This window comes from Furipterus horrens, unplaced genomic scaffold, assembly GCF_987537825.1.
Source record: "Furipterus horrens unplaced genomic scaffold, mFurHor1.1.pri manual_scaffold_3, whole genome shotgun sequence".
Lineage (NCBI taxonomy): Eukaryota > Metazoa > Chordata > Mammalia > Chiroptera > Furipteridae > Furipterus > Furipterus horrens.
Window position 1 is genome coordinate 150,682,247 of NW_028327173.1, and position 18,037 is coordinate 150,700,283.

General features: G+C 35.6%; 1 protein-coding gene across 2 annotated transcripts in view; it reads left to right on the forward strand.

Annotated features, from left to right (window-relative positions):
• CTDSPL2 (CTD small phosphatase like 2) overlaps positions 1-18,037 on the forward strand; it is a 72,806-nt gene that overhangs the window by 20,614 nt on the left and 34,155 nt on the right. For both annotated transcript variants that reach the window (XM_090270527.1, XM_090270528.1), the window contains exon 2: positions 3,083-3,292. In XM_090270527.1, the coding sequence (XP_090126653.1) occupies positions 3,107-3,292 (186 nt within the window). In that variant the 5' untranslated portion in view covers positions 3,083-3,106. The remainder of the gene's footprint in view (positions 1-3,082; positions 3,293-18,037) is intronic.

Below are 18,037 nucleotides of genomic sequence, written 5' to 3' on the forward strand. Positions count from 1 at the left end.
TTTCACTGTACATTTGATAAATGAAGCCTTATGTATACTTTCTTTTTGCTGTGCTGTCCCCAATCTTTGTCACTTTTTTAAAAAGATTTTATTTATTTATTTTTAGAGAGAAGGGAAGAGAGGGACAAAGAGAAGAAGAGAAACATCAGTCGGCTACCTCTTGCAGACCTCCAGTCAGGGACCTGACCTGTAACCCAGGCATGTGCCCTTACCCAGAATGGAACCCACAACCTTTTTGCTTTAAGGGATGATGCCCAACTAACTGAGCCACACTGATCAGGACTGTTCCTTTTTAGCATGAAACTTGCTTTCCTCAATTTTTAGAAGAAGGTTTGGTTCAAGATAGTTTTTTATTTTAATGGAACTTTCTGTGGTTTTCTTACCATGTTGTAAAATATGAAGAATTGCTCTTTGAGATTGCTTAGTTTGTGTTCCTCTTTCTAACTTTTTTTAGACATTCTCTTTGCTTTTCTCATTTGATCATCTACTACTTTATTTTTACTTGATATTCAGCAGTTTCTTGTCAAGTGTTCAATGTCGTCAGGAGCTTTGGTAGTAAGGGTTGGTTTTTGCTGTTACTTTTTAATGGAAAATACCAAATATTTGTACAGTGAACAGAATAGCATTATTAATACCCATATAACCATCATTCCGTTTCAGTAGTTACTAACATTTTTTCTTTCTGGATCTATACCCCACTTACTCACAACTTCGTCCTGCCTGGTTGGTGGTTATTATAGCTAAGAAGTTTTTACAGGTGTTTATTTGGGTAAAATTTGTATACTTCTGGACTTGGAAACACATTGATTTTAGCTGTAAGTTTTGACAAGTAGATCCACGTCCCTATCACAGTACAGGACATTTCCTTTCCCAAAGCAACTTCTATTCTGATTTTTTCTCCTTAGATTATTTTTGCCCCATATAATTTTATTATATGGTGTCATCAAACAGGTACTCTTGTGCTTGCTATTGCTCAGCGTAGTGTCTGAGAGATTCTTTCACATTGTTGATATTAGTAATTGTTGCTTTCTGTTTCTGATTGTTATTCTTCTGTATGAAAACAACATTAATCTTTCTGTTGCTGGGCTTTTTTTTTTTTTTCCCTCTCCCCAGTTTCGGGCTATTGTAAATAAAGCTGTCGAGAACAGTTTTATAAAAACATGTTGTAGACATGTTCACATTTCTTTTGGATAAAAACTTAGAAGTGAACTTAGTGGATCAAAAGGCTAGGTGTTGTTTATTAGAAATTGCTCAACTTTTAACAAAAATTTTATATTTCTATCAGCAAATTATGAGCAATCTCATTGTTCCACATCCTTGCTACCATTTGTTGTTAGTCTTTTTAATTTTTGCCATTCAGGTAGATGTGGATTTGTATGATGTTGTGATTTTTAACTTGTACTTCTCAGTGATAATATTGAGTATCATTTCATATAATTTTGTCCAGTCATCTAGATTTTATGAAGTATACTTTCAAGTCTTTTGCCTATTTTTCTATTGGCTGGTTTTTCTTTTTGTATTAAGGATTTCTTATATATTCTGCATACATATGTTTTGTGAATACTATCCCAATTTGTTGCTTGATTTTTTATTTCTTACTGGTGTCTTTTGGTGAACAAAAAATAAAGTGTCTTATGAAGTTTATCCACTTTTTGCTTTTATAGTTATTCTTTATACAAGATCATGCCACCTGCAAAGAGATAGTTTTACTTTTTCCTTTCTAACATAGATTCCTTTTTATTTATTTATTTAGCCTGATTGCATGACTAGAACCTACAGTAAAATGTTGAATAGAAGTTAAAGTGGACATCTTGTCTTATTTTTGATCTCAGGAGTAGAGCATTTAGTTTTTCTGTATGAAATATGATTTTACTTGTGGATTTTTCATAAATTTTTTTTCGAGTTGAAGAAGTTTCCTTCCACTCCTGGTTTCTTGGGTATTGTTATTATGAAAGGGTGTTGGGTCTGGTCAGGGGTTTTTTTTTTGTTTTTTGTTTTTGTTTTTTTTTTTGGTCATACTTTTTTATGCATCAGTTGATATGATCATGTGGATTTTTTTCCCTTGATTATATTGATTAATTTTTCCATGTGAAATCACCCTTGCTTTCCTGGGATAAATCCCACTTGGTCATGGTGTATAATCCTTTTATTAAGCTGCATTTGGTTTGCTAGAATTTTGTTGAGGATATTGCATCTGTGTTCCTAAGGCATAATTAACATGTAGGGTTTTTTTTTTTTTTTGTTTTTTTTTTCTGTTTGACTTTGGTATCAGGATAATGCTGGCTTCATAAATTGAGTTTTTAAATTTTTTATAAGATTTTTGGGAAGGATTAGTATTAATTCTTTAAACATTTGGTAAAACTCACTAGTGAAGCCATTTAGTCCTAGGCTTTTCATTGTGGAAAGGTATTTTTTGTTTTTTGTTTTGTTTTTTAAGATTGTATTTATTTAGAGGGAAGGGGAAAGAGGGAGAAAAAGGAAGAGAAACATCTATGTGAGATACATCAATCGAACATAAATCCGTTGCCTCTCGCACAGCCCCAACCGTTAACCAGGCCTTCAACCCAGGCATGTACCCTGACCTGGAACTGAATCAGTGGCCTTTGGTTTTACAGGAGGACGCTCAACCAACTGAGCCATGCTGGGCAGGGCTTGACTGAGGGTTCCTCCAACCCCCCACTATGATTTTAGTCCCAGAGGGCAAAACCTTCCCCTATCTTGTTTACTATTTATTTACTAAGTAATTTTCTGGCCCAGTGTCTTAAATGTGGTAAGTACTGGATAAATATTTGTTGAATGAATGGTTAAATGAATGATCCTGTTGGCAGGGGTAGAGGCAGCATAGTGCTGTGGAAAGAGCATGCACACTCTTGTGTTCGATCATAGGGTATAATATTTCAGAAGTTGAGGTTTCTTGAGATAATGTATACTATAAAGTTCAAAGCACTTAAAATGTTAGTTTCTTATTTCAATTCCTTAGAGACCTGAACTTTTTTAACCAAGAGATTTTTATAGTATTATATAAGCTGGGAAAACATGGGTATGCTAGATTAATTTTAATAACTCATTATTTTTCTTATAGTTTTACATGTGGTACCCATAAAAGATGAGGCTGAGAACACGGAAGGCTTCTCAGCAATCAAATCAAATCCAAACACAACGCACTGCCAGAGCAAAGAGGAAATATTCAGAGGTTGATGGTAGCCTACCTTCAGGAGGAGAAAAACCACCGAAGAATGAAACCGGCTTGTTATCTTCAATTAAAAAATTCATTAAAGGAAGCACACCCAAGGTAATGGTTTTACCTTGTACTTAAATTATTAAAATTAAAATTTAAATGAGAAATATAATATTGCTAGAACCCATTTGAAGAGAATTGTTATTTTAAGAGTACTAACATTTGGTGTCTTATTCATTAATTAATGGTTTTGGGCAAAGTTTTTCCTACAAATTCATTTAATTTTAATATCATTCAATTAATGGCTATTTAAGAAAACATGTAGTCTACTTAACTGATCCACTTAGCCTTCTGGGTTTGGTTTTGTTTTTTTAGCATAGTATTACAGGAGGTAAAAGAAGTTTTTTTACTTGAGTTGTTTTACTTGAGCTTTTCTTTTACTCATTTTTTTTTCATTTCAAAGAAAAGGTAAAATTTCTTATTAATATTGGGTTGGCCGAAGTCCATATGGTTTTCTCCGTAAAATAAAAGACACATTTTTCATTTTCACCAATAACTTTATTGATTTGGATATTTTAAGTATGTCGGCTATCTCCAGCATGGTATAACAATGATTGTTCTCAGTTAATGTCTCAATTTGATTGCTATCAACCTCAGCTGGTCTACCCGAATGTGGAACATTGTCCAGCTAGAAATCTCCAGCACGAAACTTTGCAAACCACTGTTGACACTTGATCAGTCACCGCACCTTCTCCATACACTGCACAATTTTTTTTGCGTTTCAGTTGCATTTTCACCTCTCTTGAAATAATAAAGCATTAGCCCTGGCTGGTGTGGCTCAGTGGATTGAGCGCCAGCCTGTGAACCAAAAGGTCACTGGTTATATTCCCAGTCAAGACACATGCCTGGGTTGTGGGCCAGGTTCCCAGTTGGGGGCTCAGGAGAGGCAACCACACATTGGTGTTTCTCTCCCTCTTTTTCTCCCCCTCCCTTCTCCTCTGAAAATAAAGCAATAAAATCTTAAGGGAAAGAAAAAGAAATAATAAAGCATCATATGCTGAAAATGTTGCATATTTTCTTCCATGGTCAATATTAAAATGGCTACACAAAAATTCACCAATTTTGATAATATTTTTTTAATGCACGCTGATATGACAGCTGTCACAGTACAGTCTAACAAAGTTGTTTTGAATGAAGTTAAAGACAGCTGAGTGCTACTAGAGCCATCTTACAGAAGAAACCAGATGAACTTTTTGGCCAGCCCAATATAGTACAGTTTTTCTTTTATGTTTTGATAGTTTAATCTTATTTTGTTTTCCTAATATAAGTAAATTTTTTGTTAATTTAAAAAGAATTTTTTTTAGTTGTCCTGGCTAGTGTGGCTCTGTTGGTTGGGCATCGTCCCACAAAGGAGGGGGCTGCCGATTTGATTCCTGATAGGGGTGTGTGCCTGGGTTGAGGATTCAGTTGGGGCATGGCATGTTCAGTAGGCAACCAGTTTATGGTTTTCCCTTGTGTGAATGTTTCTCTCCCTCGCTTTCTCCTTTCTTCCCCTCTCTTCAAAACAAGTTTCTTTCAGTTAATTTTTATAAACCTAGAAGTAATCTACTATAGTTGTATAACAAACATCAAATTTCTTTCAGAAACATGAATTCCTGAATCTATAAATTCCTGATGGGTTGTCATCAACCTTTGTTGAATGGGAATGTTCCTATTTGTCAGTTTATTGTCTGAGCAACTCTAGTTCTTCATCTTAGGAAAATACATCTACCCTTTACTTTCTTACATGTTCCTTTCCTGCATGTGCAAGTGCAAACCCTCAATCACTATCTGGGCTAAATATTTCTAGTTTTCATCATATTACAGTATATGATATATATCACCAGTTTGATCACCCCTTTTCATTGTTCATAAAAGGTAACAACCAGAAGTGAAGACAGGGGAGTTTCCTATGTCTTCTGACTTCTGTTCATTTTTACTTCCTTTGAACTGGGAATTCTTCGACTGTATTAATGTGGCATTATGTTATATCATGTATCTCATTTTTTTCTCCTTTAGTGCTTAAATTTTTGCCTGTGTCAGCTAAAACGGTCAAGATTTTTCTATAGAATTTGCTCTCAGGTTGTTGTTGTTTTTCTCCCCCTTAACCAACATTTAGGATTTTAAATTAATGCCTACTTACTCAAATATGTTAACCAGTATAGGGCCACAAAAAACCTGTTTGCAAACTAGTGTCTTACTCATTACTTATGGTTTGGGGAAGTTTTTCCTACAAATTCATTTTAATGTCATTCGTCCCAGATTTCTTTATTATACTCTATAAAGTTATTATGAAAATTCATATTTGAATACTTTATTGAAATCAAGGTACACTTTTTATTTTCTCGCAGTCTACTAACCTGTGTTAGAAATAAATTGACAGGTTAACGTGTCATGTATTATTCCTTATGAGGTTATAGTAGTGTCTTGATTGTTATTCCTTTTTTATCTACATTGTCATTATACTATCTTCTTGCTAATATATTCTAAAATTTTACTGAGTATCTAATTTTACTGAGTATACAATACTTGCTCATATTCAGTATCTTAAATACAGTATCATTGTCCTTTTCAAAATTTGGGTAGGGATTGGCAGCTAATGTCTGTAGTATCTATTAGGAGCTTTATATCCAGTATCTCATTAATCGTTAAACCATCTTTTGTTATTTTATAGATGAGAAAAACTGAGGCTTAATGAATTTAGGTAACTTGGTACAATGTCAATAACAACAACAATGATAATAACTTGCCGAGGATAAAAATAACAATAAAGAACAAATAAACAAAAATTGAGTAGTTACTATGTGCTGTGCACTATTCTCAGTGCTTAAGTGTAAGGACTTCTTTAAGCCTTACAGTCCATATGAAGTAGGAGCTATCATCTCTATATTATAAATGAGGAAACAGAGGCATAGGGAGGTTAAATAACTTGTGCAGCGTTACTTAGCCTTAAGTGCCAACACTGGAACTGAAACCCAGGTACTGGTTTCAGAGCCTGTACACTACTTTTAATGCCTGTACACTACTGTCTCTCCAATAAGTGACAGTGCTGAGATTTAAACCACGGTGCATTAGACTGTGATACCTGTGCCTTTTCTCCTGTACCATTCTATCCCACAGTAGCTAGGTATTGTCTTCATAGCATTGCCTATCTTGTGTAGGAATAGAAAAAAAAATTTTTAAGTATATTTTATTGATTATGTTATGTTGTTACAGTTATCCCAATTTCTTTTCCCTTTGCTCCCCTCTTCCCAGTACGCAACTACCCTCTAGCAATCCCACCCCCTTAGTTCATGTCCATGGGTTTTGCATATGAGTTCTTTGACTTCACCCTTTCCTATATTATTCTTAACTCGCCCCTGTCTATTTTGTACCAACCAATTATGCTTCTTAGTCCCTGCACCATTTCCCCATTTCTCCCCCTTCCCCCTCCCAGCTGATAACCCTCCAAATGATCCCCACACCTATGATTCTATTCCTATTCTGGTTGTTTGCTTAGTTTGGTTTTGTTTTTGTTTTTTAGATTCAGTTGTTGATAGTTTTGAGTTTGTTGTCATTTTAATGTTCATAGTTTTGAACTTCTTTTTCTTAAGTTAGTCTCTTTAGCATTTCATATAATAATGGCTTGGTGATGATGAACTCCTTTAGCTTTTCCTTGTCTGGGAAGCACTTTATCTGTCCTTCCATTCTAAATGATGGCTTTTCTGGATAAAGTAATCTTGGTTGTAGGTCCTTGCTTTTTATCACATTGAATACTTCTTGCCAGTCTCTTCTTGCTTGCAAAGTTTCTTTTGAGAAATCAGCTGATGGTCTTATAGGCACCCCTTTGTAGGTAACTCTGCTTTTCTCTCGCTGCTTTTAAGATTTTCTCTTTATCTTGAACCTTTGGCATTTTAATTATGATGTATCTTGGTGTGGTCCTCTTTGGGTCTAGCTTGTTTGGGACTCTGTGCTCCCTGGACTTGTATGTCTATTTCCTTCGTCAAGATTGGGAAGTTTTTCTTCATTATTTTTTCACATAAGCTTTCAATTTCTTGCACTTCCTCTGGCACCCCTATGATTCGGATGTTGGCAGGTTTATAGTTGTCCCAGAGGTTCCTAAGCCTCTCCTCATTTTTTTCCATTCTTGTTTCCTCATTCTGTACTGGTTAACTGTTGTTTTCTTCCTTATGTTCCAAATCATTGGTTGGAACCTCAGTTTTCTTTCCTTCACCATTGGTTTTGTGTGGATTTTCCTTCATTTCATTTAGCATAGGCTTCACTTCTTCCCTTATGCGTTTGCCATAAGTAAGCATATTTGTCAGGCCTGTGAGCATCTTTATCGCCAGTGTTTTGAACTCTTAACGTCTGTTAGGTTGGCTATCTCCTTGTTGCTTAGTTCTCTCACTGGAACCTTGATTCATTTCCTCTTTTGTGCCATAATTCTCTGTCTCCTCATCTTGATAGGTCCCTGTGTTTGCCTCTGTGTCTAAGGTAGAGCTGTCGTACCTTTTACTTGTAAGGAGCGGATCCTTAGGTATTCGTCAGTACAGGGCCACCTATTTCACCACGTTGTGGCACGGTAGTGGGGAAGCGGTCTGAGAGGGAACAATGCTCCTTGTTCAGCACTCACCCCTTTTCCAGGCACTTCTCCCACTTCTATATGGGACTGACACCCCTCTAGCTGTTGCAGGGCCGTGGTTCCCAGAATGGGTGGGTCTGCAGATGTTTTAGGACCCGGGGGGTCCTTTAAACAAGCAGACTCTGCCGGGAGACTGGCAGTTTCTTCCTCTGCCCCACCCTCCACTGATTTGCACCATCAAAAGTGATGAGGTTTTATTTTCCTCTGAGCTGGGACTGTGAATTGTGCAGTCTGGTCTGGTGCTGGGAACGCTCCCCAGGTGTCCCTCCCTACTATTTAAAACGTGTGACTGTGCTTTCCACTAGCCTGCTGCTGCTGCCACCACACCAAGTCTTCTCTGCCTGGCTCTACCCCTCCTACCTGTCTGGATGAGTATTTTTTATTTATATCTTTGTTTGTTGGACTTCCATGCAGCTCGATTTTCTGGAACTTCTGGTTGTCTCTAGTTTTGAGGTAGTGGTATTCCTTCTTAGTTGTGGAGGGAGACGCAGCGTGTCTGTCTGTGCCTCCATCTTGGCAGGAAGTCCCAGTATGTAGTCTTTTATATCTGGCTTCTTCTTCTTAGCATAATATTTTCAAGATGCATCAGTGTTGTATCATGTTTCAGTACGTCTTTTTTTTAATGCCAAGTAATATTTTATTGTACATTTATACCACATTTTGATTATCAGTTCATCAGCTAGTGGATATTTGGGTTGTTTCCACATTTTGGCTATTATGAAAAATGACTGCTGTGAACATTCACATAGAAGTTTTTATGTGGATAGCTAGTTTTATTTCTCTTAAGTGTATACCTAGAAGTGGAATTGGTGGGTCATATGATAACTCTGTGTTTAGTTTTTTATGGAACTGCAGACATCTTTCCAAAGTGTCTGCACCATTTTACAGTCCCACCAGAAAATATGGGGGTTCCAATTTCCCTATATTCTCGTCAGTACTTGTTTTTGTCTGTCTTTTTAATTTTAACCATCCAGGTATGTGTGAAGTGGCAGATTACCGTGGTTTTGATATACATTTCCTTGAAGACTAATGACATTGAACACCTTTATTTTTTTAAAGATTTTATTTACTTACTTTTAGATAGAGGGGAAAGGAGGGAGAAAGAGAGGTAGAGAAAGAAACATCAGTTGCCTCTCCCACATCCCCAACTGGGGACCAGGCCCCCAACCCAGGCATGTGCCGTGACTGGGAATTGAACTAGTGGCTTTTCGGTTTGCAGGCTGGAGCTCTATCCACTGAGCCACACCAGCTAGGGTTACATTGCGCATCTTTTCATGAACTTGCTGACCAGTTGTATCTTCTTGTATAAATGCCTATTTAAGCCCTTTACCCATTTTTGTTTTTATTACTGAGTTGTAAGAGTTCCTTATACATTTTCAGATACAAGTCTCTTATGAGATAAATGATTTGCAAATATTTTTTTCTATTCTGTGGACCCCTTTGAAGCACAAAAGTTTTACATTTTAATGAAGCTAAATTTATTTTAATTTTGTATCTTGTTTTTGATGTCATATCCAAGTAACCGTTGTCAAATTCAAGGTGATGAAGATTTATCCCTAAGTTTTCTAAATAAACATTTTATAGTTTTAGTTCTTATATTTAGCTCTTTTGTCCATTTTGAATTAATTTTTGTAGTTGGTGTCAGGTTAGGGTCCAACTTTATTCTTTCACATAGATATCCATTGCTCCTAGTGCCATTTTGTTGAAAGACTCTTTAGCCCTGACTGGTGTGGCTCAGTTGGTTGGGCATTGTCCTTCAAATTGAAGGGTCACCGGTTTGGTCAGGAGACACACCTGGGTTGCAGGTTCAGTACCTGGTTGGGGTGTGTACAAGGGGAAACCAATTGATGTTTCTCTCTCACATCACTGTCTCTTTCCCTCCCTTTTCCTCTCTCTAAAAATAAAAATAAAAATAAATTTTTTTTTAAATTTTAATTTTTTTTAAAGACTACTTAAGAAGCTGCAGGGCTGTTTTCCAGCGTACTTGTGCCATTTTTGCATTGTATCTAGCAGTGTCTTGACAGTTCCACTTTCCCACATCTTCACCAATATTGTCAGTCTTTTTAACTTTAGCCTTTCTACTGGGGTGGGGTGGTATCCCATTGTGTTTTTATTTTGCATTGCCCTGATGATTAATGATTTTGAGTATTTTTTTTCATGAGCTTGTTGGCCATGTGTGGATCTGTCTTTGTGAACTATCTGTACAACAGTTTTCCCCTTTTGGGAGAGGTGACTTTTAACTTCTGTGATTTCATTAGTAGTGCTTCTTGAGCAAGTGGCGCGTAAAGTTTTTGTCCCTAGGATTCTGTTCCTTCTCACAGGTATTGGAAATCCTGAAGAACACTTGTTTATGTGGGTTATATCCATCATATCTATGGAGGAATTTTGAAAATATTCATTCATAATTACAATTATATACCTACTGCATGTTAAAACAAATAAAATTTTAAGTTTTTCTAAAAACAAGGGAAATTCTTGGGAAGCAGGACAGTATTTATAATTTTGCAAATCACTTTAATCATAGCTTCGTAGAAGGTAGTTTGTTAACATTGAACCATATAAAGAAAACCACACATGTATTGAGAAAAGGGAAGAGTATTTTAATGTTCTTGTTAGATAATGGCAAATACTCTGTTAATACTATTCTAAAACTTGACAACTGGTGTAGCATCTCTGGTTCTTGTTTCAAAATTGAATTTGAAAGCACTGCAATGATCTTTTTGTTTGTCTGTCTTGACCTTGAAATGGATCTTTTACCTATGTATGACTTGTAATATCATGCACTGGCTACTTGGAAAATATTGGTTCAGTGAATTATACAGATCTTCCACATGTATATCCACATTGACATACTTTATTATTCAATATTTAAAAATCACATTTCTGAATATCTTCGCTCAATGGAACAGTCTTTAAGCAGTGAGAAGCTGTTAGCTTATGGTGCTGAGTTCAAGTTTTCTAAAATTCCAACTTTTGCTTGAAAGCTCAAATTATGGTGTTGATGACAAAAAGTGTCAGTTTTTCTTGGAGTGACATGCATGCTTTGTTCACTTTTCAGAAAATACTTACTTCAAGTAAAAATAGTTTTCCATTAGAAAAGGTAATCTAATTCAGGTTGCAACACAGTTACTGAAATGCTTTTTCTCAAGACAGTTGTGGAAACACAGATTTGCATCAGAAGTACTTTATGTATACTTCCCATTTTATACAGAATGCTAATACATATTTAAGGGTTGAGAATTAATTTTATGGCTTCATCAAGGACGTTCTTAAGTAGAACCAGCTTTTTTTTCTGTCCTGCAAGTGCATAGCAATGAAAAATATGATGACTAGCTTTCCTGGCTCCTGGGCTGGCTCTCTCTCTGGCTTCGGCTCTCTGGCTCCTGGACTGGATGGCTCTTGATCTCAAGCTCATTCTCAGGCTCTTCCTTGAGGATTCCTGGATGATGGTGCTGCAGCTGCCTGCATTTCCCAATTCCCAGTATTTTGGATGGGAAGGAACTCTAGGCACAGCCTAGAATTGGGCTGGCCTGGCAGAGGGTGGCAGGTTTATTCTAGAGCAGTGGTTCTCAACATGTGGGTCGCGACCCCTTTGGGGGTCGAATGACCCTTTCACAGGGGTCGCCTAAGACCATCGGAAAACACATATATAATTACATATTGTTTTTATGATTAATCACTATGCTTTAGTTATGGTTGGTGGTCATCACAACATGAGGAACTGTATTAAAGGGTCATGGCATTAGGAAGGTTGAGAACCACTGTTCTAGAGGGAACAGGCTCTGAGGCAGAAGCCTGCCATTCTTCCAGAATTGTAGCTTTTGTGTATTATGTTGTTTTAGTTTATAAACTAACCCTATAGAAACTAACAGGGGAAAGTAATAGGAGAATCCAGGTGTTAAGAGTTTAGCCTTAACTGATAGGCTTAAGTAATTAAAGCTGTGACTTGATAGGCTTAAGTTAGAAAATAAAAGGAAAAAGAAAGAAAAATACAATGATTATTGGGTGTCAGTTCCTTGGTCTGTCCTAAGGTGGTGGTAGTTATAGCCATCATTGCTTTTGCAGTTAGTACAAATGTCAGCACAAGTTATTTCAGGATAAACTGAGATGTAAAAAAATTATTCACCACTTGTGTTTGTTACCATGCATTTACCGTAAAGAAGATCTTTAATAATTAAAGATTTCCAATAAGTAGTTGATTCTAATACCAGATAGGTACACTCAAAACAGAAAGTCCAGCCACATGTGTAAGCCATAAAGTACAGTTCTGCAGACCAGATATTTACTCCATTTTTTGTATTTGCAGGTAAATCTTTAATTCATTGAGTAATTTTATCTTTGGCAGTGAAAGTGCTTTTTTCTTTTATTGACTTTTTATTTAGTAGGCTTTCAGCACTACTGTGCAAGAGTTTATAAGTCTCTTGGATATTATGTACACGTTTTGAACTGATGCACTATAACTTACTCTTTTAAAAACTTCATTAATATTTTCATTTTTAGTTTGAAAAGCTGTAATTTTTGGCTTTTAAAGAACTCATCCTGTATACATTTAAAATATTTACTTTTTAAAAAATGCTGAATGATTTCAAATGACAGTGCAACAGTTGGCACCATAATTCAGTTTGAATATGTTCTATTACATAAGACACAATAAGACAACTTAATATTTATGGCTAAAAGGAAAATAGGTTTATCATATTTTCATTTGTAATATATAATTTCATCCAGTTTCTTTGGAGTAGATTTTCCCCCTATTGTAAGAGAATTCTAATATATCAGGTTTTCCTTTCTATCAGTGCAGCACTGGGTTGAAATCACAAATCACTTAATTTCCCTTTTTTTAATACATTTAACTTATTTTAAAATATTACTAAATTCTAAAATAACTTTTAGATTAAAAATTTTTAAACCAAATTTAATATTGCAAAAAAGCAAAACAGGAGTACTCTTTTTGTGTTTCTACACATATAGAAAAAAGTACTCTTGTGTTTCTATATATATAGGAAAACTGAAACTTCAAGATAATTTGCTGGATCATAATAAGGCTATAGAGCTTATAGCAGGTATAACTATTGAAGATAGCTAGTAGGAGTACAGTAGAAGTAATAAACACAAAGATCTTTTATATTTATTCACATATTCACTTTAGTAGTGTTCATTCCTTGCTGCAGATTTAGGATCTCGTTTGGTATTATTTATTTTATGCCTAAAGAACTTTATTTTGTATTTTGAATTATGTCACGTTTTCTGACTTAGAATGTCTTTAAAATGAAAAATTAAAAAAAACCTTCATGTATCTCTTACAAATTTTTTAACTTTATTTTTTAAATTTTGTCAATTATAGTTGACATTCAACATATTAGTTTCATGTATACAGCATAATAGTTAGACATTAATATAATTTGTGAAGGGATCCTCTGGATAAGGCTGGCACCCACTGGCACCACACATATTATAGTTTTATAGCTCTACATTCTGAGCCTGTAGTCATTACATACTGTCTTTTAGTCCTCATTTGTCTTTGTTGTATAAGTTATACAGGGTGGGCAAAAGTGGATTTACAGTTGTTTATATGGAAAGTACTCATAACTGTAAGCCTACTTTTGGCCCATTCAGTGTATATTTGGTATGTTTAATGCTTGTCCTGAGTCCCCATAACATTGTCTGTAGCCGATTTTGTCTGAAGTCATTTTTGTTCTTTGAAGCTCATTTTCTAGTAGTGTCGCAGAAAGTGTTCATGGAACAGTATTCTAATTTCTTGCATGTTGCTAACATTGCCCTTTATGCTTGAAAATCAGCTCTGATTGGTGTGGCTCAGTGGGCTGGGCGTCATCCTGCAAACCAAAAGATCGCCAGTTCAATTCCTGATCAGGGCACATGCTTTGGTTGCAGGCCAGGTCCCCGGTTGGGGGCATGCAGGAGGTAACTGACTGACGTTTCTCTTGTGCATCAGTGTTTCTCTCCTTCTTACTCCCTTTCCCTCAGTCTAAAAATAAATAAATAAAATCTTTGAAAAGAAAATCGGTTTTGCTGCATATACAATTTTTGTTTCAATTTTCTCTTCTTGATTTTTTAAATGTTATTCCGTTGTTTTTCTGGCATAAAAAAAATTGCTGTATAATCTAGTTTTTCCTTTATAAATAAATTGACTTTGTCTTGATCTCCAAAGGATTTGTTTTTCTTTAAATTCTATTGAGTTTAAAATATATATTATTTGTTTTTCTGGGTTGATAGTTTTAGTTAAAGTACTTTTTCAATATGTAATTTCAAATCTTTTATTTGAGGAAAATTTGTTGTTTTGCCATGCTTTGCTTAGGTTTCCTTCTTCGAGGACCACTATTTTCTGTTGGACTTTCTTTTTCTATTTTGCAATATTTTTCACATTTTGATGTCTTAAATATCTTTTTAACTATTTTATGTTCTGTTTCTCTTAAAGGCGTGATCTATTCTGTTTATTCACTTTTATGTTCATTCTAGCTGAGTATTTCTGAAATGATTTTTTTATTTGTTATGTTCCGTCACTTCATTTCTGAATTTTTCTATCTCTGATATATTTCTCATATTTTTTTAATGTCTTGTTTTGAAATAGGTTATAATTTTTAAAAATATTTTTATATTTTATTTTTAGAGAAAGGGGGAGGGAGGGTGACAGGGAGGGAAACATTGATGTGTGAAAGAATCATGGATTGGATGTCCCTTGTTTACCTCCAACCTGGGACCTGGTCAGCAACCCAGGCATGTGCCCTGATGGGGAATTGAACAAGCAACCTTTCAGTTTGAAGGACAATACCCAACCCATTGAACCACACCAGTCTGGGCAGAAGGTTATAATTTTGATCTATTCTTTATGCATGTTTTTCTGACATGCGTGTTTTCTTTATCTGTAGCGATGTTACTTTACTCCTTGTGTGTTTTATTATAATTTTGCTTAGGATCTGCTAATTTTTATATGATTTTAGATTTTTTGAATTTTTAGAGGGTTTTGTGGTTTAATGTATCTTTTTAAAATGATTTTGTTGCTTTTGTGTAGTGTTTAAAAATATGATAGCTTTTTGAGCTGTCCTGTCACTGTATCCTTCCCTAACCCCATGTTTATCTGGAACTTCTCTTTCCTTTTCTCTTGTGCATTTCTTATTTGGTTTTTGTTACATTCTCAGCATTTTCTCCTCTGTGTGGAGCCCTATTCTAAAATGATCCATAGGTGGTCATATTCAAGAGCTTATAAAAGCTAAACTGCTCTCCTTTCACTCTCACCATGGATCCCTTTGCTATTGGATTGGGCAGCAACTTCCTCTCTTTTTTATCTGTTCTCATTAAATTGGCATGCTGTACTTTCCATCGAGTACCTGTCTCTTAGCTATTTTGGACTTCTGCTCTCAGATGTGTCATACACCTTTTGCTTTCTTCTGCACTGGTGCATATGGCTACTGAAATTTGTGACTGTTGGTTTGTTCTCATCCACATGGAGTTTGGGGGAGATACCTTGTCTCCCGGTTTTGTTTAAATTTGCCATTGGGTTTTGGGTGCCTCTTTAGTTCACTGTATTTTCTTTGGGATTTAGAGAATTAAGAACACCACCCTCCCAAGGTTTTCCCCTTAAAAGCCTATCTTAGAGACAACTTTGAAAAATACAAATTCCAGAGAAGACACTTAGGGTTATTAAATTTATTAAAACAACTTATACAGTAATGTGAAATTTTTGTTTTTCATGGTTTCCATATCCAAAACAAGTCCCAAACTATGCAACTGAATGTTTAAGGAAGACTAGGATTAGTGGGCTAATTGTCTTTCAGAATTGGACCATCACCAGACATTTGAATACATTATTCTGAATAATAGGATTTTATTATCAGTCATTGCAGAAACTTTATCCTGATCTTAATAACTTTTGCTTCCTCTTCCTCCTGAGAGATGTAAGCTAAAGTATTTGAATGTATTCTCAATTTACCATAGTACAGTTTGTTCTGCTACAATATGTGGTGCCTCCACAATATGAGTCAACATATACAGTATTGGTAAATAGGGGAATAGAGTTAGTATAAGACAAGTGGTGTGTTTGGTACATATGTGATTTTTTCCACCTAAACTGGACAGGGGGCCCTGAAAAATGGAAGTGGAATTTTATACTGTATCAGGAAAGTAAAAAAATTTAAGTTAAGGTGTTACAGAGACAAAAGCTCTTCCCAGCAGACTTTTTAATTAAAAGTGATGATCTGCAGTGGGGATGCGCTTTTAGAGAGGTACAGCCTGGTCTAGCAGGGACTCTTCTCATGTGGCAGTTTGCATTTTCTTTTGTGTCCATCTTAGCAGCCCTGCTGGCTTAAACCTCCTATTAGTTCCCCTAAGCTTTTCTTTCTACATTTCTGTTTTTAATACCTTTCATTTTAAGCCTTAAGGTAGCATTTCAGCTGCTCTTAGCTGCCTGATTGAGGTATCCAAATTATCTCTGTTATGTCCCAGTCATTGTTTTTGTTAGTGCTCTGGTTATGGGGTTTTAGAGGCATTGACTGATTTGCCCCTTTGTACCCCCTCTACCCTCCCAGACCCATTTATTTCTCATAAGCCTTAATAGTTTTAGTGCTGTAGAGTGCAGGGTTTTCAGAAATACATGTATTTATGTTAATAACAGATGTACTAAGAGACCACCTTAAGAGGATGCTGGAACATAGTGTAGTTGGGGCTCTGTGGCTTTATTTCTGTTTTTGGAAGATTTTATGAAGAGACCCCTATATTTTCTGGTAATAGAGATCCCATGTTTGGGATATGATGTGTCGTGTTCATTTTAAAATACAGGGGAATGAGCCCTGGCTGCTGTGGCTCAATGGATTGAGCGTTGGCCTGCGAACCAAGTGTCGCTGGTTCCGTTCCCAGTCAGGGCACATGACTAGGTTGCACATCAGTTCCCCAGTTGGGGGCGCAAGAGAGAGGCAACCACACAGTGATGTTTGTCTCCCTCTCTACCTCCTTTCCCCCCTTTCTCTAAAAATAAATAAACAAACAAGTAAATAAATTAACAACAACAAATAAAATACAGGGGAATGATAAACTAAAAATTTAAGGAATTTTCTTGTGGATCATGGAGGCATTATTTTGTGCTATACAGTAGACTCCCCCTTATCCACAGGAGATACATTTCAAGAGGTCCAGTGGATGCCTGAAACTGCTGATAGTACTGAACCACATGGATACTATGATTTTTCCGATATATACATATACCTATAATAAAATTTAACTTACAAATTAGGCACAGTTAAGAGATTAACAATAATAACAATAAAACAGAACAGTTTTAACAATAGAATGTAATAAAAGTTATATGAATGTGGTTTCTGCCTTAAATTACTTTATTTTACAGTGCTCACCCTTGTGATGATGTGAGATGATACAGTGCCTGTGTGATAATATGAAGTGAGCTGAATGACATTGGCATTGTGACGTAGCGTTAGTCTGCTGTAAGAGTTATGTGAACGAAAGCACTGCAATACCAGGACAGTCAATGTGATAGCTGAGACAGTTACTAAATGACTAAAAATGGGATGGATAGTATATAAAGCATAGATATACTAGACAAAGGGATGATTCAAGTCCCAGGTGGGGATGAAGCTAGGTGGCATGAGATTTCATCATACTACTCAGAATGCATTTTAAAACTTAAGAATTGTTTGTTTCAGAAATTTTTCATTAAATATTTTCTGACTGCGGATCAGTGAAACCGCAGAAAGCAAAACCATGCAGTAGAGGGTGGAGGGGTACCTGGTAGCTACTGTAATGACATTGTTTGGATGGAACTATATAAAATTAGAGAAACTACTCAGTTAAAGTAAAATTCTGTATTGAATGATATTTGCCATATTCTCTTTTTTCTATTTTAATCCAAATAGAGAATTATAATTTTGGCCACTTACACCAAGTTTTGTTTTGGAAATGATAGAACAAGATTCAGTGCATAGTAGTTAGTATATTACATTACTTGCTGTGGTGTAAAAGAGTCAAATACAAAAAAAGTAGAGAAGTTACGACTGTTGGATAAGAATGTTGATTGTATATATAAATTATATATAATATAGATTTTAAAACCTAGTCCTTATCAAAAGATTTCAGGTAGTCTCATTAATAACAGCAAGGAATTACAGGCCACAGTTACAGTAATGTAAGAGAATTACTCATGTGATAAATAACTTTAGAAAAAAATTTTACAA